The sequence below is a fragment of the Parambassis ranga genome, chromosome 15 (genome assembly GCF_900634625.1).
Source record: "Parambassis ranga chromosome 15, fParRan2.1, whole genome shotgun sequence".
NCBI classification, from domain to species: Eukaryota; Metazoa; Chordata; class Actinopteri; family Ambassidae; genus Parambassis; species Parambassis ranga.
Window position 1 is genome coordinate 16696987 of NC_041035.1, and position 22647 is coordinate 16719633.

Here is a 22647-nt window from a genome sequence, read left to right on the forward strand (position 1 = left end):
ACAGCATCACTTCTGCACATCTCAAGGGGCATAAACCTTTTTTTTTTATCACATTTACAAATAACTAATGAATATGTATCCACTACACATATAAATGTTTAGTTTTATCTGTAGTCTTATTTTCATACTGCTACTCATACAGTTGGAAATGCAGTGTGTGCATTTCGGTGGTCCTAATTCCCATGAGCTCTCTGGCATTTCCTCAGAGCTTACCTAACACACCACACCGTCCCATTCCAGGATTCACAGAGGTCAATGGATTTAACACAAACATGGCATACAGCTGTGTTTAAATTCAAGGATCCACCTACTTGGCTGACACAGAATACAGTGGATAGATACTGCCACCTAGTGGCATGATAGGTAGATTATTATAAGTTTTGGTTATATAACTTTATGTTGGAGATTACAAATTTGCTAAGAGCCCAAAATTTGGGAAAAGTATGATTTATTCAATGCCATTATTACAAATTTATCAAAAATGCTCACGTTCCATATGAAAAGCATCAGCTAAAGTAATTCACGCAGTTGGAATCCATTTGAAATACATTCAATTTCTTAAAACAAAATGAAAAATAATGCATAATAGCGCTCCACTGAGTCTGGTCACAACTGCAGTACTTCCCACCTTCTTAGTGCATCTCTTTAAATGTTTAAAATAACTATTAAGAGGATCTGGGCAAATATATAAAATCTGGAGCATGAGGCTCGCATTGGCAATAAACAGGAATTAAGGGTATAATGGGGAAAAAAAACAATAACTATAGAAGAAATCAGTGAGGTGGTGGAGATGAATAAGCTGCTGAGGCTGCAACCCAACAGCCTCCGCTGATCTACATAACAGACCAGCAGTCATCAAGTAGATTTGTCTGTTATAAAAACGATTAAACCACATACTATTGGACTCATTCCCATCACCAATCTCTTGCTAGAATTGTCTGAATCATTCATAATTATAAAACTAAACTATCTTTTGATAACCGTGGGATCTGAGGCCACTTTTTTTACAAACACGAATGTGGGCCCCGATCCAACTGTCCAATTCCTGAGGTGAAGTGCAGCTATTTTTGTGCACATGCAGACGATCTATCCTGTCTTCCAAGTCAGTCTTGAGTTTCTTTACTAGAGGGCTGGTTTTACTGTAAACTAATGTCAGAGCCCAGGAATGCAAAGCACACGGGACCTGTTCCCAGCACACAATTTGCTTCTGTAAAACTGTTCTATTAGCAAACAAACAAACCAAACAGATTAAGTGTGTAAAAAAAAAACTGGTTGGGAATATTGTTATGCAAAGGAGATTATCTAAGCCTTTTAAAGTGTTATTAAATGCATATGTAAGGTTCAGGATGGAAGAAGAAAAGAATCAAAAAGGTAAGAACAACAACATCTGCATAAAAATAAGAAACAAAAATCAAATGTTTTGGTGCTGTAAATAGATGGAAGACGTTAAATGTCAGCAGCTTCCTTCACATTGAATTAGAACATAAATCATGGAGGGGGGTTTTGGGGGGTTTGGGGGTGGCACAGACCAGTGGACAGGGATTCTGTAAACATGAAGACATTGTGCTTACAAGATACTTAAGTCTTGTGCAGGGTTTTTAAGGTGGCATGAGACCAAGGTGGAAGCAGAAATCGGGCTTAAATTCATGTCAACACAAGGCCCCCAGAGGACGCCAGGTTTCCATTTGTCTGGTCACTTTGTGATGGTAGGACAAGAATACTAGAAAACATGTCAGTTTCCCTTCAGCAGCTCAATGCACCCCTGCAACAGAGTCACATTGTTCTGTGGAGACAGAAGTAAATTGTATGGTTAGTCCTGAATGACAGGGTCTGTTCTCACATGCATGTAACTGCCTCCATCTTCACACTAGTCATAGGACTTACACTGTATACTTTAATTTCCTGATCAATTGTGCATACACACAGATAGAAACAGGAGCTCACCATGAGTATGATAAATACAGTACATTTATATTAACTGCTTGATCTGAAGGTCAGTTTGAATATTCCCCTTTGTTGCTATCAAGCCTTTCCACTAAATAGTGTGAATGCTGTGAGAGGTCTGTTGCCCCCAAGGTCTAATTACATCCAATATTCACAACTTGCTTTAACACTGTTTTGACATTGTGTGGTTGCAGAGATGGAGATTAAACTCAGACATGGACAGCTGCAGACGGCATGGGCACATCTGCTGATAATATTCTGCTTTCTTGCCTGCTTGGAAGAGGCCAATCAGGCATGCACGGTAAATCTACAGGCAGCCAGCACCAGTACACATTTTCTTTATTTCTATGCCACCATATTAAATCACACCCCTGTAGCTTTATCGCCCTGCTCACCTTGGCATGTTTAATCTCAAGCTCAGCCATCTCTATGAGGTTCTTCCTGAAGGCCACAACACGTCTGCCCTTAAAACTGGTGAGTTCTACAAGGACAAAAAAAAAAAAGTTTTCTCAACATGAACTACATTTTACACACAAACAAGTGTAGAAAATGTGCACAAACCTTTTTTCCCAGATTCAGAGAGCTTGTCAAATTTTTGCAGGCACTGCTGCTGGTGTTCCTCCGCTTGGGGGATGTCCTTGCTCTTCAGACGAGCCTTATCCAGCGCCTTGTTAGAGTTCTCATAGTCTGCTAATGCCCGGGCTCGCCTGTAGAGAAGGTCCTAAGAGACATGTTCAAGGCAATTTTAAAAGAGAAATCCCACAACAAACTTAAAAAAAAGCCCCTTGCATGCTGCGATAAGTCCATTTCAGAGCTACAAGCTACAAAGAAAGTCACTGTTCCTCTGTGTAATTTCTTCTTCTTCCTCAACTGCAACTGCACATTTTTCTGTCAACCACTTTAACCATTAATTAATCCATTCAGGTTTGCTAGTAAGGGAATATATGCATTTACACTGAGCCATGATGCATAATAACCGGCTTGGAAGAAGCTACAAAAAGAATTTGAAATACAGCATACACTTAACAACTGTGAAAATGTACATTTTGTGTGACCACAGATGATGAACAACTCTCACCTTTGCAGCCTGGATGTCTCTCATATAGTATCTTAGCAGCTCTGTCAGTTTTAGCTCCTGGTCGGATGCAACTCTGCCCTCCACTTTCTGCAAATAAAGACATTTAACAGCTTTCACTATGTTTTATATATATATCAAAAAGGATAAAGCTTAACAGCTTCCTCGGTTTGATGATGGATTAAGTTCTACTTACTCTGAGTTTCTCAAACAAATCTGACAACTTCTCCAGGTTCCTAGAGAAGAAAAATACAGCCTTTATATGAGCAATATTTACATCATGGATAAAAATGTTACTGTACAAATAAAACACTATTCATGCATCAATACATTATGTATTACACTCACTTCTTGTTTGCTGTGCTATCCTCAGCAGAGATGCTGTTCAGAGTGGCAGAGATGTGAATGTAATCATCTGCAATGTCTGTAATAATAAACATTGGGAAACATAAATGAATTGTTTAGTAGCACTTGAACGTTCAAGCTAAAACGCCAGTGTAAAAACTCCTGCATACTCTTGTGGGCACGAGTCATTTTCTCTGCTTTGGCAGTGGAGTCCTTTATCTTGCTGTAGTAGTCGAGCAGGAATGTCTTCTCCTGCTCAAAAAACTCATCAACTTCCTGCACGGGGAACAGAAACACACCACAGTAATGGAAGCAGTGACAACATGACTAAATTCACAGTGCTGGACAGAAATTAAGCAGAAGCCACACCTTTATTCCTGAGATGAGGACCTCATCGGCTGACTTGACCATGTTTTTGAAGAATCCCCCAAACATTTCCTTGGCATTCTTTCTTCTCACACTCAACTAAAATGACAGGATAAGAAAGGAAAGGATGTTCAAATCTATCACAGGTCAATGTAGTGAGTAAACTACAAATTAAGATATATATTGACCAGTTTTTGTATTACTACGTGTCAGAGTAACCTATGTTTTATTTAATCTGCTACTTAAATCACAGCATAAAGCGCTGTTGGCAAACACTGCTGCCAATGGCTGACTATGAATACATAGATAAGTGTAAATGCTGATCACAGCAGGAAGTAAGCCATCTGTCACAAGTGTCCCATAAACTCTACTTCCCCTCTTTCCAACTGACAACCCGGGAAAGGAAGTCAGCACTATGAGGAACTCACATCCTGGTCATATTCTAAGAAAATCTGGAAGTTTCTGTCTTTGCTTAAAACAGGGTGAGAGGACAATCTCTGCAGGAAGACTTCGTGCACTTGGACTGTTTTCTTGAAGACAGCCAGGTATTCACTGAAAAGTAAATATAAAATAAACACAGATTACATTACACATTTGTTTTTATTCTCAGGAAACTATACATATATACATATATAAGGACACAACAGGAAATGTTTCAAAAACTACATATAGTGTCACACTTACGCCTCAAGCTCTTGCTTCATTTTAGTATACTCCTCCTTGGTCATAGTGGCTTCACCTTCCCCCAGTTTGTGCATCTTCTCTCTTGGGCTCTCAAAGTCAGGCTTTGGAGGTGCTGGAGGGATCTAAGAATGATTCATAGCTGGTTTATTATGCAATACAACATATATAAAGTTTTATCAAACATTATGGCCTTTAAAGGAATTTATTATTTGCAAATTTACCACCATAATGTGTCCAACTTACTATTAAGCCAGCATAGTCCTCTGTCTCAACCAAAGTGTCATGTAGCCAAAGGAAGTCTTCATGCTGCCTAGGAACAGAGAACTCAGGCTTCTGGAAAGAGCTAAGTGTGGTCTGGTAAAAAAAAAAAGACAGACCGTAAAGCAAAATATTTTAAAGATAAGGATTACATTTATTTATTGGATTTTTGTTTACCTTAGTATGGACAGTAAACTTGACTTTTTCCCTTTCACAAAGAGCATCAGGAATGTCAATGATAAGAGAGGTATCATTGTTTAAGTCCACAGACACAGAGCGCAGCTGAGGAGAGAGAATATACAGAGATTATTGAAAAAAATAGCTGGCAAAGCCTTAAGATTTTTTACTTTTATTGCTGTTTTTTCAAGAAATATCTACCATATCTCTGGTGTTCTAACCTTCTTCTTGTCTAATGACAGGCAATGTTAACTTTAAAATCTACCTGTAATGTTATTTGACTTCAAACAATAGAAATCTGGGACTGAATGTGGCTAGAAAGAAATCAATAGAGTAGGCAAATAGAATAGGCGATAGAGTTTAGGGAGCCATATTTCAGTTTTTATACATTTTTCCATTCGGCATCCATATTTCACATATGTAATAGTTACAGAAAAACATTTTGAGCAAACAATCTCTAAAAGTCCTCGGTGTTTGGATCTTAGAGGAATGTTCCACTAGTAACTACAATGTTTAAAGAGCCGAGAGCCATCAGTCTGTATCTGATACAAAGGATAAAAATATGTTCCACTGGAAAGAGTCTGAATCCACAGAGCACAGCGACAACATGCACAGTGGCTGTTCTAGTTTACAAAAAAAATGGCAACTCTCCAAAAAAGGAGCATGAGTTGGTGTTGGATATAATACCTTAAAGCTCAAACTTCCACCATTTTTCAACTTAAGAACTAAAGTCCACACACTGATCTGTAAACTAATGCCATACAGAATAAAAACAGCTATATGTGCTATTACATTAAACTGACAGGTTATTATAAATGTCTAAATGCATAAATGGTTCGTCATATCTCACTGAGGAAATGGGACGGACCCTTCCAGTTAAACACAACACAGGTCAACAACACCACAAGCTGCCTCCTCTATATGATTCTAAGGATCAATCATAATATGCCACAATAAATAAATAAGCTAACTGCAGAGGCACAGCCTCTAAATACAGAGCTTTTATGGTAAGAGAAGTTTAAGAGCTACCTTCATGCGACTTTTTTTTAGTTTGACGGTACATTGTTGCACATAGCAAATAGCGTGTGCATGTTTTAACACGTTCACTGCGTTGGGTAACACTGACTAATAAAACTTTGCATTAACTGCACTTGCTACGCTTGTTGATAGCTTTATCCCCAAAACACAGGCTAGCTTTAGCCGAAGGCTAGCGTTATGCAGCTCGATAACAACTCAATAACCAGAAAACTACCGGTTAGCTGCCTTTATGCTACCAGTGCTGACTTTTAAATGGTGTAGCATACATGCAAAGACTCGTCTGACTTACCTTTTCTTTACTGTTTTCGTCTATGGATGTCATAATGGGACTGTAATCGATAAAGCTGCGAAAACAGGCCAATCCAAATGACAAAACTATGTGCAGGAAGCTGTCTTTCCCGGAGGTTTGTTAGCTGCCTGACGAGCTGTCAAAACGGGTTTTTTACGTCCCTCATCCAGACGGTGAAAGATGAAACCCCGCCTTAAGTAAATATGACTGGACGCTAACAAATTTCCAAAATCTCCGATTGGTTGTTCACCCGATCAATCATGACACGTTTCTGTACCTGTTTGACAGCGCACAAAATTTATGACAATTTATTTTTAAACACTTTGTCAATTAAATGACCGATAGGGCTGAAAGAGTTGAAAAAAAGTGAATAAACTACGTGGTATGGCCTTCAGTCAATGGTTCCGCAAAGTTGCTAACAACACGGATGTGTTTCAGTGATACCCTGTGCATTATGGGTAACGTAGTTCAGACTGTTTGAAATGCCTTCAATAAAGCACACCCGGAACTTCATTTCCCATCCGCGGGAGAATGCGCGACAAAAAATTGGTCTCGTCTAGAAACAGCCGTATTTGTTTGGACACTGGAACATGTTGGGGCAAGTACTGGCGCTGAAACGAAAGCAACAATGAAAACTATACCTGTAAACGTCGAAACTTCGGTATTTACGTAGTCAATAAGTTATAGTCTTTTGAGGTTATTGTGTGAAAGGCGCCAGAATGTTCATTCTTAAACGTATTTTGTGTGTTGGAGGCATCGTTGCCCCTCAAAGCACCTCCCTCCCTGTGAGCCAGTTCTCTTCTTGTCATAACTGCCTCAGATCCTCCAAAAGACGAAGTCCATACAGTTCAGTGGACAGTGAGCGGTACTCTTCTCTTGTGAAGTCTGTCATGTCCTCCAAGGTCAGTTCCCAAACACCCGAGACCCTCCAAGCGGAAGACGACCACATTTATGGTCCTGTTGTCAGAGCTCAGACACCAGCAAGAGCAGAGATGATGAGGGTCCCCAAAACCCTCCATCCCTTTTTAAACTGCGTCGAAACTTTTGTAACAGACGAGCCAGAGTCAGGACCTCCAGCCCGGATTTCGCTTAACCGTGGACAAGGCAGGTCCTCTGTACCGAGTGTGACCCGCATTCTTCAGCAGACTCTTTCCCCAGAGCAGGTCTTTTACCTGGAGAGATGGAAGAGGAGGATGATCGCTGAGCTGGGAGAGGAAGGCTTCAAAGAATACAATCAGAGTAAGATGTCTAACCTTTCCACATGTTTCTTTAAGACTGTATATTGACCATCAGCGAACAAAACTGACTGAAAGTTGTTGTACTTAAACAGAGCTATTCAGACAAGGGAAGCTTTTCCATTCAGCTGTGGAGGACTTTCTGACATCAGGTCCAACGTGGGAGGACAGAAATCCTTCAGAGACAACCGAACATGCACCTGAGGTTCAGGGATACATGCAGAGCATCTCTCACGTCCTGGAGGATGTCCGTGCAGTGAGAGCTATTGAAAGCACTGTGCAACATGACACACTGAACTACCTGGGAATTGTGGATTGTGTTGCTCGCTATAGGTGAAAATCTACTTTTTTTTCTCTTTGTTGTCACTATGATCAAGTACACTCGTGACCTATTTGTGTTTACAGGGGAGTACTGTGTGTTATTGATTGGAAGACTTCAGATAAACCTAAGCCATTCCTAAGCAACACATATGACAACCCTGTTCAAGTGGCAGCCTATGCTGGGGCTTTAAACAGTGATGACAACTACAAGTATCAGGTGACCTACTGAGTTAAAATTCCATGCTGAAAATATTTGCAGTGATTGTTACCCTGTCATAATGTGTGGGCACTCTGCTTATCATTGCAGGTTGAAAATGGACTCATTGTTGTGGCCTACAAAGATGGCTCGCCAGCTCATGCTCACCGGCTCAACCAAGAGCTGATGTTGGAGTACTGGAGAACGTGGTTGCTACGTCTTGAGAAATTCACAGCACAGAGGTAGTCACAACAGATCCATTTACTTTTAATAGATCATCAATATTTCCAGATCTGTTACTTCTTATTTTCATATCTATATATTCTACACCTTATTATTCTGGATTATATTAATAATATATTAGTAAGCCATTTAAAGAGTTTTCTCTCTTTCATTTCAGATCCAGCCATGAATCAAGTGCCTTTTCAGGAAAGTGATGAAATATGCATGAAGCATTTCTTTACTTTTAAGGTGTCCTAAACTGAAAATCTAACATGCTCAAATAGAGGGCAAGAGCTCTGCAGCATATTATCTGTAATCAGTTTTCAACTATTACTTTTTTATTTCAATGTCATTAAATCCAAACCAGGCCTCTCTATATGAGGGATCTTCAGTGAAGCCCATGTCTTTAAAGAGCTTGTAGGACACCGTGTTTTCCTCTTCTATGAAGCAGTACACTGGGTAGCCCTCTGAGTGCAGTTTCTTGGCCATCGTGCTGACCAGCACTTTGGCATAGCCTTTCCCTCTGTGCTCTGGCTGTGTGTACAACATGCCCATGGCACACGATGCGTAGGTCAGTATCCAGGACACGGGCTGTCCTTCGGCATCCAGCACGCAGCAGGAGGGGAAGTTTATGATCATGTTTTGGATCATCCTAACAGCCACCTGGTCCTTTCCAAACTTCCACATCTGATTCACCAGGCCAATGTGCGACTCATCCAGAGAGCTCAGCGAAATCCCTGAACTGGTGCAGAACATTAATGAAATATACAAAACACCTGAACAGTGATTTGTCTGCTGCTATAATTAAGTTACCATCATACGTATATGTTGTACCTGTCTATAGAAGGAAGGTGGGATACATCTGTCAGCATCATCATGTGACACACCGCCAGGTTGTGGCTCTGCACACCTTTTTCTGATGCCACTGTTTTGAGTATCTCCATGTGGGGAAGACTGGTTCCTTAAACGCAAACACACACTGACATTTCTCCACTTGTATTCATTATAATCCAGACAAAGTAACTTATTAAAACATGTCTAAAAATTTACAAGTTGAAACATGCAACTGTTGATGTATTTTAAAGACTAGAAATGATTAAAGTTCCTGTACTTTTATCTGACATTGGTTTATAAGGTTAGAACCTTGAGTATTGGTCTTATGTGAATGGAAGGACTTTGAACACAATAAAAGACTGTCTGTGTATGAGTGTTGTATTTTTTTTAAAGTTTGTTATACACTGTGCACAATTAAATGGTAAGTTATTAAAATATTGAATGTACTGTTTGAAGACTCATTATGTAATGATTACTTAATGACAAAAACACGAACAGAAGTGCTTGTTGCTCTTACCAATACAGAGGTACCGGGTCCAGTCAATAACAAAGGACTTCCTTATGGTTTCCTCTAGAATAGCTTCATTGTTTGAAAAAACTATTGTGTCTTTGAAGAGATCTCCCTTCTGCAAGAGAATTAAAAAATGAATATGGAGACACACAAATACAAAACGTGTATGCACTGTTGTCTTTAACACACATACATACATATATGTACCTGTTCACACTGGGGTTTGCATATGAAGACACTGAACTGTGGCCATCTGTCAACAAAAACCTTCACAGGGTCTGATCTGACTCTGTTTCTGAGGACCAGATAACCGTAAGCCTTAAAGATCCGAACGTTAGTTACTCAGGTGTTTACATTTTCAAAACAAAGTAATGAAGTGATAACGAGAGTACTCAATCTGTTCAATACACACCTGCTGTGATCGAGGTAAATGTCTTCTCAGCTCAGTCTCAGCCATTTTCAACTGATCCTTCGTCAGCTCCATTTGAATTCTGTTTGTAAAACTTGTTCCAGTGAAAACTAAAACTAACATGCACGTTACTGAGGGAGGTTCAGGACAGCTGGGACAGCTGGGCGGTATGTTCTCCAGGCTGCAATTCACTTCCGATTCGCACATTCGACACGTGACTTACGTGGGCCACACGAATGGAATAAGCGATCGATCACAAACAACTCAAGTAGTTGTAAATGATGATTTGCGAAAGACAAACTATCAGCTGGTGTACGAATTATTACGAAGCCCCTCTGATGACATAGTAAAAAAATAAATAAATCGTGGCCACGAAATATGTATAACGTGCGCACGAAATACTTCATATGAACTAGCATTCTCATTATTTCATATATTTATTAGTATATTATGTATTTATTCCTGCAGGAAGGAACAGTCACATACACAGAAAAAAGCCTCTGTAGGAGTGCTCAAGGTCTTTTCAGAGCAACTCCCTTCTTATACTCTTCCGCTATCTAACAGATGTTGTTTTTCTCAGAATACACACAACTTGGAAATATATCTTGAAGAAGGCATAATCATAAAACAAGATCACAGGATTTCACACTTTTCTACTTCTAGTGGTCAAGCGTTATTTACTGTGTTCAGGCCATGAGGTCACTAGTCCAGCTACGTGACCTCAAGCCTAACCCCACCACCATCTGTTTTAACACTTGCCTCTTAACCCCTAAATACAAATTACTTTAGTAATGGTTAACTATTAAAGACAGAGAAAAGGAATTCTTCCAACATATTATTCTGCATTATATTAATAATATATTAGTAAGCCATTTAAAGAGTTTTCTCTCTTTCATTTCAGATCCAGCCATGAATCAAGTGCCTTTTTAGGAAAGTGATGAAATATGCACGAAGCATTTCTTTACTTTTAAGGTGTCCTACACTGAAAAGCTAACATGCTCAAATAGAGGGCAAGAGCTCTGCAGCATATTATCTGTATTCAGTTAACTATTACTTTTCATTTCAATGTCATTAAATTCAAACCAGGCCTCTCTATATGAGGGATCTTCAGTGAAGCCCATATCTTTAAAGAGCTTGTAGGACACCGTGTTTTCCTCTTCTATGAAGCAGTACACTGGGTAGCCCTCTGAGTGCAGTTTCTTGGCCATCGTGCTGACCAGCACTTTGGCATAGCCTTTCCCTCTGTGCTCTGGCTGTGTGTACAACATGCCCATGGCACACGATGCGTAGGTCAGTATCCAGGACACGGGCTGTCCTTCGGCATCCAGCACGCAGCAGGAGGGGAAGTTTATGATCATGTTTTGGATCATCCTAACAGCCACCTGGTCCTTTCCAAACTTCCACATCTGATTCACCAGGTCAACGTGCGACTCATCCAGAGAGCTCAGCGAAATCCCTGAACTGGTGCAGAACATTAATGAAACATACAAAACATATACCGGTATATATATATATATATATATATAAAACATACATGTAACATACATATATAATTAAGTTACCATCATATGTATATGTTGTACCTGTCTATAGAAGGAAGGTGGGATACATCTGTCAGCATCACCATGTGACACACCGCCAGGTTGTGGCTCTGCACACCTTTTTCTGATGCCACTGTTTTTAGTATCTCCATGTGGGGAAGACTGGTTTCTTAAACACAAACACACACCTACATTTCACCACTTGTATTAATCCAGAGAAAATAATTAAACTAAAAATTCCAGTTGAAACATGCAATTGTTGATGTATTTTAAAGACTAGAAATGGTTAAAGTTCCTGTACTTTTCTCTGACATTGGTTTATAACTAACGTTAGAACCTTGAGTATTGGTCTTAGGTGAATGGAAGGACTTTGACCAAAATCAAAGACTGTCTGTTAATTAGTGTTGTATTTTTTTAAAGTTTGTTATACACTGTGCACAAATCTCTATATTAACACTTATTGATATGGCAGGATAATAAATAAATGATAAGTTATCAAATTATTGAATGTACTGTTTGAAGACTCATTATGTAATGATTACTTAATGACAAAAACAGGAACAGAAGTGCTTGTTGCTCTTACCAATACAGAGGTACCGGGTCCAGTCAATAACAAAGGACTTCCTTATGGTTTCCTCTAGAATAGCTTCATTGTTTGAAAAAACTATTATGTATTTGAAGAGATCTCCCTTCTGCGAGAGAATAAAAAAATGAATATGAAGACGCACAAATACAAACCGTGTATGCACTTTTGTCTTCAATACACATACATACATATATGTACCTGTTCACATTGTGGTCTGCATATGATGACACTGAACTGTGGCCATCTGTCAACAAAAACCTTCACAGGGTCTGATCTGACTCTGTTTCTGAGGACCAGATAACCGTAAGCCTTAAAAATCCAAACGTTAGTTACTCAGGTGTTTACATATTCAAAACACAGTAATGAAGTGATAACGAGAGTACTCAATCAGTTCAATACACACCTGCTGTGATCGAGGTAAATGTCTTCTCAGCTCAGTCTCAGCTATTTTCAACTGATCGTTCGTCAGCTCCATTTGAATTCTGTTTGTAAAACTTGTCCCAGTGAAAACTAAAACTAATATGCGCATTACTGAGGGAGGTTCAGGACAGCTGGGACAGCTGGGACAGCTGGGCGGTCTGTTCTCCAGGGAAATTAATTGATGATTAACATTTAAGTAGGAACATGTCTATGGCAGTCAGGTAGTTTTATGGTAAGATGAAGAACTTCTGTTTTACGTATGCATCCAAACACTTTCGTGCATGTAAAGTGACCTTTGGTAGCATTGTTTAAAAAAATATTTTGACGTCCTGTTTCTGTTTCTCTACATAGAATAACATTGATGTGAATGCAGTCAGCTGGAACAATCTGGACATTATCTATAGAACGTCCTTTGTAGTAAGCAGGGGCTGATTGCTGCATTCACTCACTTAACATGCATTTGAATGTGCGATGACATGTAATCTGTATTCTGTAATTGAATAATCTTAGTAAGAAAGTATCCTTTCCAACACTGCCCCAATAGGCTATAACCATTTTGTAATTCAGAAAACTAGGCTACATTTTCCTCATGTAAACGTATGCACACGTCTGTATGTAGGCGTAGCTCAAGGCCTGACAGAGAACACAGCGTGAATCGCCTCAGAATAAAAACAGACAAGGTGTGACTATCTAAAACATAGCTCATTTCATCCTATAATAATACTCTTTCACTCAGAGTTCCATTTATAATTCTGGTTTAATGAAGTGCTTTGAGAAGCTGGTGTCTACATAGAGACAACATGTAAATCGGCTTTTTTCAATCAGCAGACTATATTCAGTCATTACAAACACAATGTACAATATTTACAATGTCTGTGTCTAACAGCAAAGATGTTACACATTAAAACAAAAACAGCCAATTCTGTGTTTGAAAGGTCTTTAAAAGTTGAACTCATACCACAGAGCCCTGTAAGCGCTATCCTCAATGAACCCCAGGCCTTTAAAGAGCTTGTAGGACACTATGTTGTCCACCTCTATGAAGCAGTACACCGGGAAGCCCTCAGCCTGCAGCTTCTTTGCCATGGTGCTGACCAGCACTTTGGCATAGCCTCTCCCTCTGTGCTCTGGCTGAGTGTACAACATTCCCATGGCACAGTAATCATATGCCAGTATCCAAGCCACCGGCTGACCCTGGCTGTCCATGATGCAGCATGTTGGGAAGTTGCTGATTAGGTTTTGGATGTGCCTGTAGCCCTGCTCGTTCCCTCCAAACTTCCAGGTTTTATTCACCAAGTCCACATGAGAAATATTAAGAGAGGAAATCCTTGATTCAAGCTCACTGTTAAAACAAATAGTTCTTTCATAGAGTGATAAAAAAACAGGACTTTTCTCTGACGCAGAGTTACAATAACTATACAGATGTTAATTGACTTATCTGACCATACCTGTCAATTGCTGGTGTGATCAGCTGGCTGGTGTCTGGCATATACAGAAGATGCACCAGAGTAAAGCCTCTGTTATTAACCCCTCTGTCAGAGGACACTTCTTTCAAGAGGGGTTGATGGCAACTGTCAAATCCTGTAGAATAAAACATTACTCACAGGTTTAGAGCCCCGTCTCAAACAGCAAAGTAGTATAGCCTAAAGGTCCTCCAGTAAAAGTATGTAACTACAGTAATATTCACATACAAATGATGCACATTGTTATATAGACTCATCATAGTGGAGTAAAAGGTCCAATATGCTGTAATCTACATCTGTTGTGAAGGTGAACTCACCTCCAATAAGGAAATAAGTGCTCCAGTCAATTGCATTCTCTTCTGTCAGTACTTTTCTTAAAATATCTTCATCCATGCAGTAGTATGTCACCTTTTTCATGAACTGCAGGGCAAGCTTGTTCTGGAAGGAGAAAAAAAAACACAGTCTGGCAAAGCTGCGTAAAGAGTATCAGATTTTCCGACGGGATTTGAACTCACCTTTGGGTCAGGTCGGCATATAATGACTTTAAAATCAGGCCATGAGTCCACGACTACTTCTTGTGTGTTTGGTTTGTTTCTGTTAAATCCATATAAAAATCCGTACACCTAAAGACACATAGGACACAATGACTTAAAGGACACTGTGAGATCAGCTGGTAAGAGGTTTTCCAGTCTACCTTGTAGCTCTTTGGTAAGTGTTTCAGCAGGACTCCTTCAGCAATCTGCTGCTCCTCTCTGTTCAGCACCTTCATGATTGACCAGTAAAGGTTTGTTACTCATTTAGTTCATCCTGTCTGTCGCTATAAAATCAGGTCACTCTTTTATAACTCATTGACAGTCACTCAGACAAACGTTGTTGACTGTTCTATAGGTGAGTGTTTCTCCTACGATTTCAGGCAACTTCCTGTTTGAATTTCAAAAATAAAAGCTTTTGTTTCCTCCTCTCGAATGGTTTAGCTCGTGATTGAATATTTGCTGTTATTTAATTACTCTATTTCACACAGAAAAAGCAACAACGTTCTAGCATTTAGATGAACAACACGTATCTGAATTTACAGCATACATTACACATAACAGAAACAGTGTGATTGTGAGCAACAGGCAAAGTTATTGACGCTGTGAAGGTGAGAAAACATGCCAGTGCGTGTTTATTCGCTATCGTTAATAAACACAATGCGGTGTCCATTCTGTTAACGACCATGAGATGCGAGCCCACGTCAATCACTACGTTTTTAGCGTTACGTTGCCTCTTGAATTGCTCTTCACTGCAGGGCTCTCAAAGTTTCGCGCATTAAGAGTGAGACACACGCATTTCAACAATTTGTCATGCGGAGAAATGATTAGCTTCACCGCACAGAAATTCCTATAAACGAGTCAAAGACAGACTACTGTGCGCTCATCTAGCTACCTAGCTGTCTGGAATTAGCGACCTATCGACCAATCAGAAAATAGAATCTGTCAGCCAATCAGACAATAGAATTCCTTATTGCCAGGTAAGTCCCAGCTGCAACATGCTCGGAATGCAAAGTTGTAGACAAGTTGGAGACAAGTTGGAGGTGGAAGAGAACCGCCAGGAGAGGGGGACGGGGACACGGACACACACACGGACACGGACACACACACACACACCTGTACAAGGAGTATACCAGGCTGTATAAGCATGTTTAGTGTTGCAGTGAAGCTGAACCGGTGTTGTGCACCTTCAGAGCCCAACGTCCAACAACGTCCAAGCACCGTGACATCGCAGACATCAGCATGAGTTGACAGAACATCATGTAAACGTTACACAATGAGTTAACATTGATTTTGCATGAGATACTGTATTCTGTTTATACGGGCGGGTCAAAAATAACACCTTTAAGACAGAAGCTGCGGGCTATACAATCCGGTTTAACTGGTTATTATACAGCTCTGAAGCATTTTTAAATGAAGATAAAATAACATGTCCATAAATGTTCCACTTCCTGCACACTAATAATTTGCAGAAGTTGGACAGCTAGCACAACAATGAGTAAATACAGTAACACATCAAGTAAAGCCAAGTTTTTTTTATTTTATAACCATGATTTATTTAGAAGTTTTCCATTCTGAATTACATTTGAAGTCCTGTCCATTACAGTGGGACGTGTATGACTATGTTTATGTCAATTTTAATGCTCATAAGTAAAAAAACAAAATCATGAAAAATGGTACAGTACCATTTATTTTTGAGCAACTAAATGGTTAATAAAAGTGTTAGATATCACCCTCTTGGATAAAAGCAGGAATCCCAAGAAATCACACAAAACAAGACTGAGCTACTACAACTAATACCTGCATTATCAATATGCATTTACCACATGGACACATTTCTAAAAGTCAACATGCAACTTTAATTGACTTTCATTTAAAAGTTTGGTTTTAATAAGCCAGCACACAAAAACCTGTCCTTTACTTGTCTAAGTATCTAGACTTTATAAAGGTGTCAATGCCTCACTATTAGAATTCTGAGGTCTAAAACAAGCGTGCAGGCTATAGGAAAAAATTAAAGTATCACCAGGCTAAAAACCAGCATGTTTATATTCATGTGGATAGTCTAAAGTAGAATATTTCACTCAGGTGAATGTTATTTTGCCATTTTTTTGGCCATTAAACCTCCAGCGTGGTTCTCTCTAGCATGTCTGGTCTATAAGTCTGATGTCATTCAGCCAGGGGCGGCTCCACACTGTGAATGTGCACTGGTAAGGCTGAAAGAAAAAGGTAAGAATGCAATCAATATCAAGATCTTTGGAATTATCAAACAGAAAATAACATGTTAATAATTAGCATGGCATAGGCCTACATAAGGACTTCTACAATTCATAGGTGTTGAGGAAGTAAAATATTTTCACAGTTTTGTCGTCTGTATTTTAGGTCAAGTGCAAAACTACTGTATAACATTTACAGTGAAAAGACAAGGTTGTAGCTCTGTGAGCTCTGTAGTCATTACCCGAGCTTTTGCTGGGTCTTGGTGGACGGCACACACTTCAGCAGCACTGTCCTTTCTGCAGGGGGTCTTTCCCATTTTCACAGTAATGACGTACTTCATACCAGCAACCACCTTCAAGGACCAAAAATACAGATTATAATAACCCAGATGCTCATCAGATTATACTTGTGTCTGTTAAACAACTACAGTAAACATCACTTGCTCATTTTTTGGTTCCTCTTTTGATACATTTGTATAAAACACAAATGTATTTTTGGGTGCAGTAAACAACTGCTGATGGGATTAGACCGGATTAAGGTACTTGTTTTCGAACGGTCATAGAGCAAATTCCAAATCAATTGCTGCAATTACTGTTTTTAGATTATTAGTAGTTTCAATATATCTAGGTGGAGCTTTTCAGGCCTACTCTTCACGCCTCGTTAGTTCCCACACAGCAGGCCATCGTTTTAACCACAGATTACACACGATTTGTTATTCTTAAATTGAGTCAGAAGTCTAGACGTTACTAACCTGTGCCTGGGCCTTCACCACTTCAGCCACTTGGCTCAGGTACATGTCGTTGGTAGCTTTGTTGTGCTGGACAACAGCGAAGTTCAGAGCATTCTGCGCACCTTCGTCGGCGTTCAGATCTACATCTCTGAATCCGCCGGCCATACCGCCCAGGCCAACGGCGAACACGGCCGCCAGAACGGGGAAAACAACCTTCCACATCGCGTTCACGCTGAAACCAGCAGCGCAATCTCAGCAACAAAACAAACACGACGCTGGCGCTGCCCTTCCTGTTATATAAACAGTGACGTCACCACGCTGGGAGCGGCGCTCCTCGCAGCCAATCAACAAACTTGGATTTTTCCTCGGCTTCCTGTGCAACGGTAAACTTTACCAACAGCTAGGAAAGTGAAGGTATCACAGTAGGAGACACTAAAGCGACGAACAGGTATGTGTTAACGTACACTGGTTGGACTGTGACCGCCCCCCCTGAAAAGGACATGCAAGGGGCTATCTGTCAATAAGCTCATTACATTCAACAAGTTTTTAAATTAGACATTTTCGACGTCTCAGCGCAGGTCCAAGTCCCCCGTGGAAGCTCACCTTTGGAACGGGCACAATGCAAAGGCTGCAGGCTTTGAAGTAAGTAGGTTTTTTTTTACTATCAATATTTGCATTCTATGGTTACATAAGAGCGTTAATGAGTATTTGTTCACACTTGGCAGGGAGAGTTTCTTTGGCTTGGATGTTGTCCAACAGCAGCAGCTGCTGATTGGGTCTGCTGTGGCAGCAGGTGGAATCCTGGCATACATGGTGCACAGGAGGAGACAAGCGAAAACTATTCCTCTGGGTGAAGGATGGTGGGGGGCAGGACAGAAGCCAGTGTCAGAGGATGATAGGATCTATCCCTTTAAAGTGGAGACCACAGATAAAGAGATCCAGGTGACTGCTGATACAAGTTTCAGGGAGTTAAGAAGAATATCAAGACTGATAATAATGTAATACACTGCTTCTATTCAACAGGACCTTCATGAGCGCATTGACAGAACCCGCTACACTGATCCTTTAGAAGACAGCGGATTCCACTATGGCTTTAACTCCACTTATCTCCAGAAGGTGGTTTCCTATTGGAGGCATGAGTTTGACTGGAAAAAGCAGGTGGCCATGCTTAACCAGTATCCACACTTCAAAACCAAAATAGAAGGTACACACTGCTTGGTAATGTTGGACCAAGAGTCACTTCTTTTTCCTCTCATGTTAATGCATTTTCCTGTAACACAGGCCTGGACGTGCACTTCATCCATGTGCGCCCACAGCCCCGTGCTAACCAGAAGGTTCTGCCTCTCATGCTCGTTCACGGGTGGCCGGGCTCCTTTTTTGAGTTCTACAAGATTGTTCCACTTCTCACACAGAACCATGATGGCATTGCATTTGAGGTCATATGCCCCTCAATCCCTGGCTATGGCTACTCAGAAGCTCCTCATAAGCAAGGTAGATAAATCTAAATTAATTCATGTATTCCTGCTGAGTCAGCTGTATTTACAAATGTGCCTCTTCCAGGATTTGACAGCCTCGCTGCCTCCAGGGTTTTCCTGACGCTGATGGAGCGTTTAGGGTTCTCTGAATTCTATCTTCAGGGTGGAGACTGGGGCTCACTCATTACCACCAACATGGCACAGATGAAGCCTGAGTAAGCACAAGACAAGGTCTTACAGAAAACGTGTTATCACTGCAGTGGAATTTCTGCCACACACTTGTTTGTTAAAGTGAACATTGAGGCCTTCTTACTGGAAACAATGCTTGCACTGTGTGCACAAATGATACAAATTCCTGCAGGGCTTAGCTGATAAAGAACCTCGTGTCAGAAAAACAATGATACAAAACTGCTAAATCTGCATTTTTAAACATATTAAAATATTTTATAATCTTTGTAAAATATTTGTCATTCTCTAATGTTGTTTCACAACTTATCATTTCCAGCTGTGTGAAAGGTCTCCACCTGAACATGTGTATATCAACAAGAGGCTTCAGAGTGCTGCTGTCCCTCATGATTGGTCCTTATTTGCCCTTCCTGGTGGGCTTTAGTCGTGAAGATGTTCGACGACTGTTCCCTTACTTTGAGAAGAATGTCTGGGAGATGTTGAGGGAGTCTGGCTACCTTCACATCCAGGGCACTAAACCAGACACTGCAGGTAAACTCACTGATTCATGAGCATATTGACTGTGTTGACAGGTTAAAATGAACTCAAACAAGCTACTATCCAAATATGTTCAAAACTGTCTTTAGGCTGTGGAGTGAATGACTCTCCTGTGGGCTTGGCGGCCTACCTCTTGGAAAAGTTCTCATCCTGGACTGATATGAAGAACAGAGCTCTGGAGGATGGTGGTCTGGAAAGGTACAAGAATAATACTTTCATGATAGAAAGTATGTGAAGAGATGATTTACGTGATTGTTGCCATCTGTAATTATTTACAAATGATGACAATTTGTGCAGAAAATTCAGCCTGGATGACCTCCTGACGAGTGTCATGATCTACTGGACCACAAGATCCATCACTACCTCCATGCGCTTCTACAAAGAGAACTTCAAGTCGAATCCTAACAACAGAGTTGACTCAAAGTATGTGGTTCATACTGTCTTTTTATTGTGTAAGCCTGACAGCCCTAATGATTTATTTATTTTTGCTATAGGACAGGAATATTTGTTCCCACTGGACTGGCTGCATTCCCCAGTGAGTTGATGCATTGTCCGAAATCTTGGGCTCAAATACGATACCGAAACATCTACTCCTACACTTTCATGCCACGAGGTGGCCACTTTGCTGCCTTTGAGGAACCCCAGCTGCTGGCCAACGACATCGTCAATTTTGCCAAAAAAGTGGAGAAACTCTAGACCACTCTCAGAAGAATCAGTATATATTTTTTGTATTTTATTATAGATCATTCCAAATGGGACACATACAACACCCATAAAAATCTTTGTTGCTTGCACCACTCTTAATTTTTAGTTATACACACTCTTGTTATCATTTAAAGATGTTAATACATGTAAAACAGGCACACTGGCACTGCAATGTATCCACAGAATGGATAAAAAAAGCAAGTTAGTTCAATGAACCTTTCCTGTGCACACTGAAGACATATTGCACTACTTTGTTCCTCTGTGTTTATGTTTCTGCAAATTAGTAAAAAAAACATTATTATAAATATAAAATAATACACTTTGATCACCTGCCAACTCTTGGTAATCTTAGTATTTCATAAGACTTAAAGAACACACATACTTGCTTTTACCAATAAACCAGTTTGTTGTACTCTGAAAAAACTATGCTCTTAATTCTTTAAAATGTGTACAGCAAAATTAAAAATTCAAGTTCAAAATCACAATTAAAAAAGGAGCTCACACTTTCCTCAGTGTTTAGGGTCACTTGCTGAAGCCCTTGATGGTCATGGGTGCCTGAAACCATACATAATCCTGCCCGTCTGACCCCTCTGCCCTTGGTTCCTTACAGACGCTGGGATCAGTAGACAGAGCAATGATTTGGTTCTTTACCCGAGTTGGGACTTTAAACTGTAGCTTAGGGCGGAACCAACTGACACCGCAATCCCTGTGTGCCAGCACTAAGACTGTGGTGGGCATCAGCCGAACAGGTCTGGTGTCAGACAGAAGGTCAGCCACAAAAAGAGTGCGGAATAGCTGCCTTAGGCATGATGACACCCGTAGACACTGATCTCCGCCGGCCAATATCAGATCCTCCATGTTAATCTCATAGAGCTCTTTGGGGAGGACGGGGGAGCCACCCATTAACAGCAGCACACGGGGCACCTTGCTAAGAGAAAATAGCACCTCCAACTGCTGCAGAACCTCTTCCAGTTCCTGAAGGGTCTGCTGACACTTGCGCCAGTCTATGTCTGCAGACTGCACCGGCCAGCGACTCACTGTGTCTCTATCCTGAAAAGCAAAACATTCACCTTTTACTCAAATACACAAAAATATCTTATTGTTAGGGCAGGTAATATTAATATATAATATATATATAATCTATTCACCTGTACTGAGGCTTGCTGTTTCTTCTGGGAGTACACCAGCTGGTCATAAGTCATTGGTAGCTGCTGTCTCTGATAGAGCACACACTTCAGGATCTCACTGACAAAACGGCAGCAGCCTTCCTGCGTCACCGGACCTGTGAAGACCACGTCCACACGCCCTTCATCTCTGGCTTTTCTCAACACCTCAGAATCTCTGTCCTCTGTATTCGCATGCTGTTTACTGGCAGTCTCAGTGGAATCTTGAATACATCCCTGATCTGAAGTGTCCTCCTCTTGTGAGTTACCTGATCAGAATCAGAATAATATCAAAAAATTTCCCATCATTATGTTTTAAAAAATAAAACAAAAAAAGGACTCCCTCATATTCAATTAAGAGAGATATGTCATGCTCACTGGGTCATGTGGCGTGAAGGATTTTGAACAAAATAAGTTTTTTCATATAAATGAATAGAAATCACATTCATAAAAATAATAGAACTACAAGTTAACATAGAGATACTGAATCTCCACATAACCAATAAATCCAATGTGTTTTGTCTGTATGCTGTAATACATCTCAGCAGCTTGGGAGTCATTTGGTCAAAACCTGAAAGGAAAATGCACCTATCTTCTTTTTAAAGATTTTTAAATCAATCACTTACACATTATCAATTAAAATAAATCCATCAACTAAACAAAAAATAATCATAAGTGTCATATCTACAAGCCGGCATGTATGAACAGTAAGTATCTAACTTCACCGCGGTATAAAGATCCACCCTGGTTACGTTACCGACCTTGGGTGATGGTGGTGGAGGGGAGAGCTGCGTTTTCTTTGTCTTCAGCACTGTCCGGGTTGTGATGTTGGACTTTTACACTAATCGCATTTTTCGCATTCAAACAAGTATCTCCGGTCTGCGCTGAGAGAGGCTCCGCAGAAAGTCGGCATGATAGTGATTCGTCGGGAACACTTTGTAACGTTAGGTGTTTATTCGCCGTTTCCTGCTCCTCCTGCGTGCTAACATCCTTATCAGACGAAAAAGAGAGACATCTTTTTACCCCAGCGTCTGCTCTTATAACGGCGGGCGTAGTTACAGTGTTATCAGAGGTTGATGTTGATAGAAATATAAGCGAATCTTCGGCCATAGTTTTGAATATCCGCGCCGGGTCTTCACCGCATTGCACCATGGGAAAAAAATGCTGCATCGACGTTGTATGGGGGTTGGCACGCC

The 22647-nt window shown here is 40.4% G+C and overlaps 8 protein-coding genes across 9 annotated transcripts; 2 read left to right on the forward strand and 6 right to left on the reverse strand.

The window, feature by feature from the left end:
- Positions 1–431: 431 nt before the first annotated feature.
- snx5 (sorting nexin 5) lies at positions 432–6363 on the reverse strand. Its single transcript, XM_028424151.1, has 13 exons — positions 6177–6363; positions 4850–4954; positions 4658–4768; positions 4415–4536; positions 4159–4282; positions 3734–3829; positions 3535–3640; positions 3368–3443; positions 3216–3255; positions 3023–3109; positions 2506–2665; positions 2340–2425; positions 432–1783 (listed from the first exon to the last, which is right to left on the reverse strand). Exons 1-13 carry the CDS (start codon positions 6207–6209, stop codon positions 1733–1735), a joined length of 1197 nt encoding a protein of 398 aa, XP_028279952.1. The 5' UTR covers positions 6210–6363; the 3' UTR covers positions 432–1732.
- A 373-nt stretch (positions 6364–6736) lies between these two features.
- On the forward strand, positions 6737–9357 carry mgme1 (mitochondrial genome maintenance exonuclease 1). Its single transcript, XM_028423554.1, has 5 exons — positions 6737–7415; positions 7507–7744; positions 7817–7949; positions 8040–8170; positions 8329–9357. Exons 1-5 carry the CDS (start codon positions 6896–6898, stop codon positions 8363–8365), a joined length of 1059 nt encoding a protein of 352 aa, XP_028279355.1. The 5' UTR covers positions 6737–6895; the 3' UTR covers positions 8366–9357.
- On the reverse strand, positions 8471–10077 carry LOC114447339 (glycine N-acyltransferase-like). The gene is made up of 5 exons (XM_028423555.1): positions 9908–10077; positions 9703–9813; positions 9502–9610; positions 8985–9111; positions 8471–8892 (listed from the first exon to the last, which is right to left on the reverse strand). The coding sequence occupies exons 1-5, from the start codon at positions 10025–10027 to the stop codon at positions 8481–8483; spliced, it is 879 nt and encodes a 292-aa protein (XP_028279356.1). The 5' UTR covers positions 10028–10077; the 3' UTR covers positions 8471–8480.
- Positions 10078–10644: 567 nt separating this feature from the next.
- LOC114447341 (glycine N-acyltransferase-like) lies at positions 10645–12545 on the reverse strand. The gene is made up of 5 exons (XM_028423558.1): positions 12435–12545; positions 12230–12340; positions 12029–12137; positions 11488–11614; positions 10645–11365 (listed from the first exon to the last, which is right to left on the reverse strand). Exons 1-5 carry the CDS (start codon positions 12504–12506, stop codon positions 10948–10950), a joined length of 837 nt encoding a protein of 278 aa, XP_028279359.1. The 5' UTR covers positions 12507–12545; the 3' UTR covers positions 10645–10947.
- Positions 12546–13343: 798 nt separating this feature from the next.
- On the reverse strand, positions 13344–14842 carry LOC114447340 (glycine N-acyltransferase-like protein 3). 2 transcript variants are annotated; one of them, XM_028423557.1, is made up of 6 exons: positions 14797–14824; positions 14606–14751; positions 14427–14534; positions 14229–14349; positions 13897–14029; positions 13344–13790 (listed from the first exon to the last, which is right to left on the reverse strand). In XM_028423557.1, the coding sequence occupies exons 2-6, from the start codon at positions 14678–14680 to the stop codon at positions 13391–13393; spliced, it is 837 nt and encodes a 278-aa protein (XP_028279358.1). In that variant the 5' UTR covers positions 14681–14751; positions 14797–14824; the 3' UTR covers positions 13344–13390. The 2 variants fall into 2 exon arrangements, with proteins under 2 accessions (XP_028279358.1, XP_028279357.1); XM_028423556.1 differs by having other exon boundaries at positions 14606–14842.
- Positions 14843–15985: 1143 nt separating this feature from the next.
- Positions 15986–17681, reverse strand: cst3 (cystatin C (amyloid angiopathy and cerebral hemorrhage)). Its single transcript, XM_028423657.1, has 3 exons — positions 17407–17681; positions 16897–17007; positions 15986–16654 (listed from the first exon to the last, which is right to left on the reverse strand). The coding sequence occupies exons 1-3, from the start codon at positions 17605–17607 to the stop codon at positions 16580–16582; spliced, it is 387 nt and encodes a 128-aa protein (XP_028279458.1). The 5' UTR covers positions 17608–17681; the 3' UTR covers positions 15986–16579.
- Positions 17682–17748: 67 nt separating this feature from the next.
- Positions 17749–20362, forward strand: ephx5 (epoxide hydrolase 5). Its single transcript, XM_028423655.1, has 10 exons — positions 17749–17833; positions 17959–18027; positions 18111–18327; positions 18409–18589; positions 18667–18876; positions 18946–19075; positions 19366–19577; positions 19673–19781; positions 19881–20006; positions 20078–20362. The coding sequence occupies exons 2-10, from the start codon at positions 18005–18007 to the stop codon at positions 20277–20279; spliced, it is 1410 nt and encodes a 469-aa protein (XP_028279456.1). The 5' UTR covers positions 17749–17833; positions 17959–18004; the 3' UTR covers positions 20280–20362.
- Positions 20296–22582, reverse strand: mad2l1bp (MAD2L1 binding protein). The gene is made up of 3 exons (XM_028423656.1): positions 22213–22582; positions 21437–21720; positions 20296–21338 (listed from the first exon to the last, which is right to left on the reverse strand). Exons 1-3 carry the CDS (start codon positions 22559–22561, stop codon positions 20811–20813), a joined length of 1161 nt encoding a protein of 386 aa, XP_028279457.1. The 5' UTR covers positions 22562–22582; the 3' UTR covers positions 20296–20810.
- Between the last annotated feature and the right edge of the window lie 65 nt (positions 22583–22647).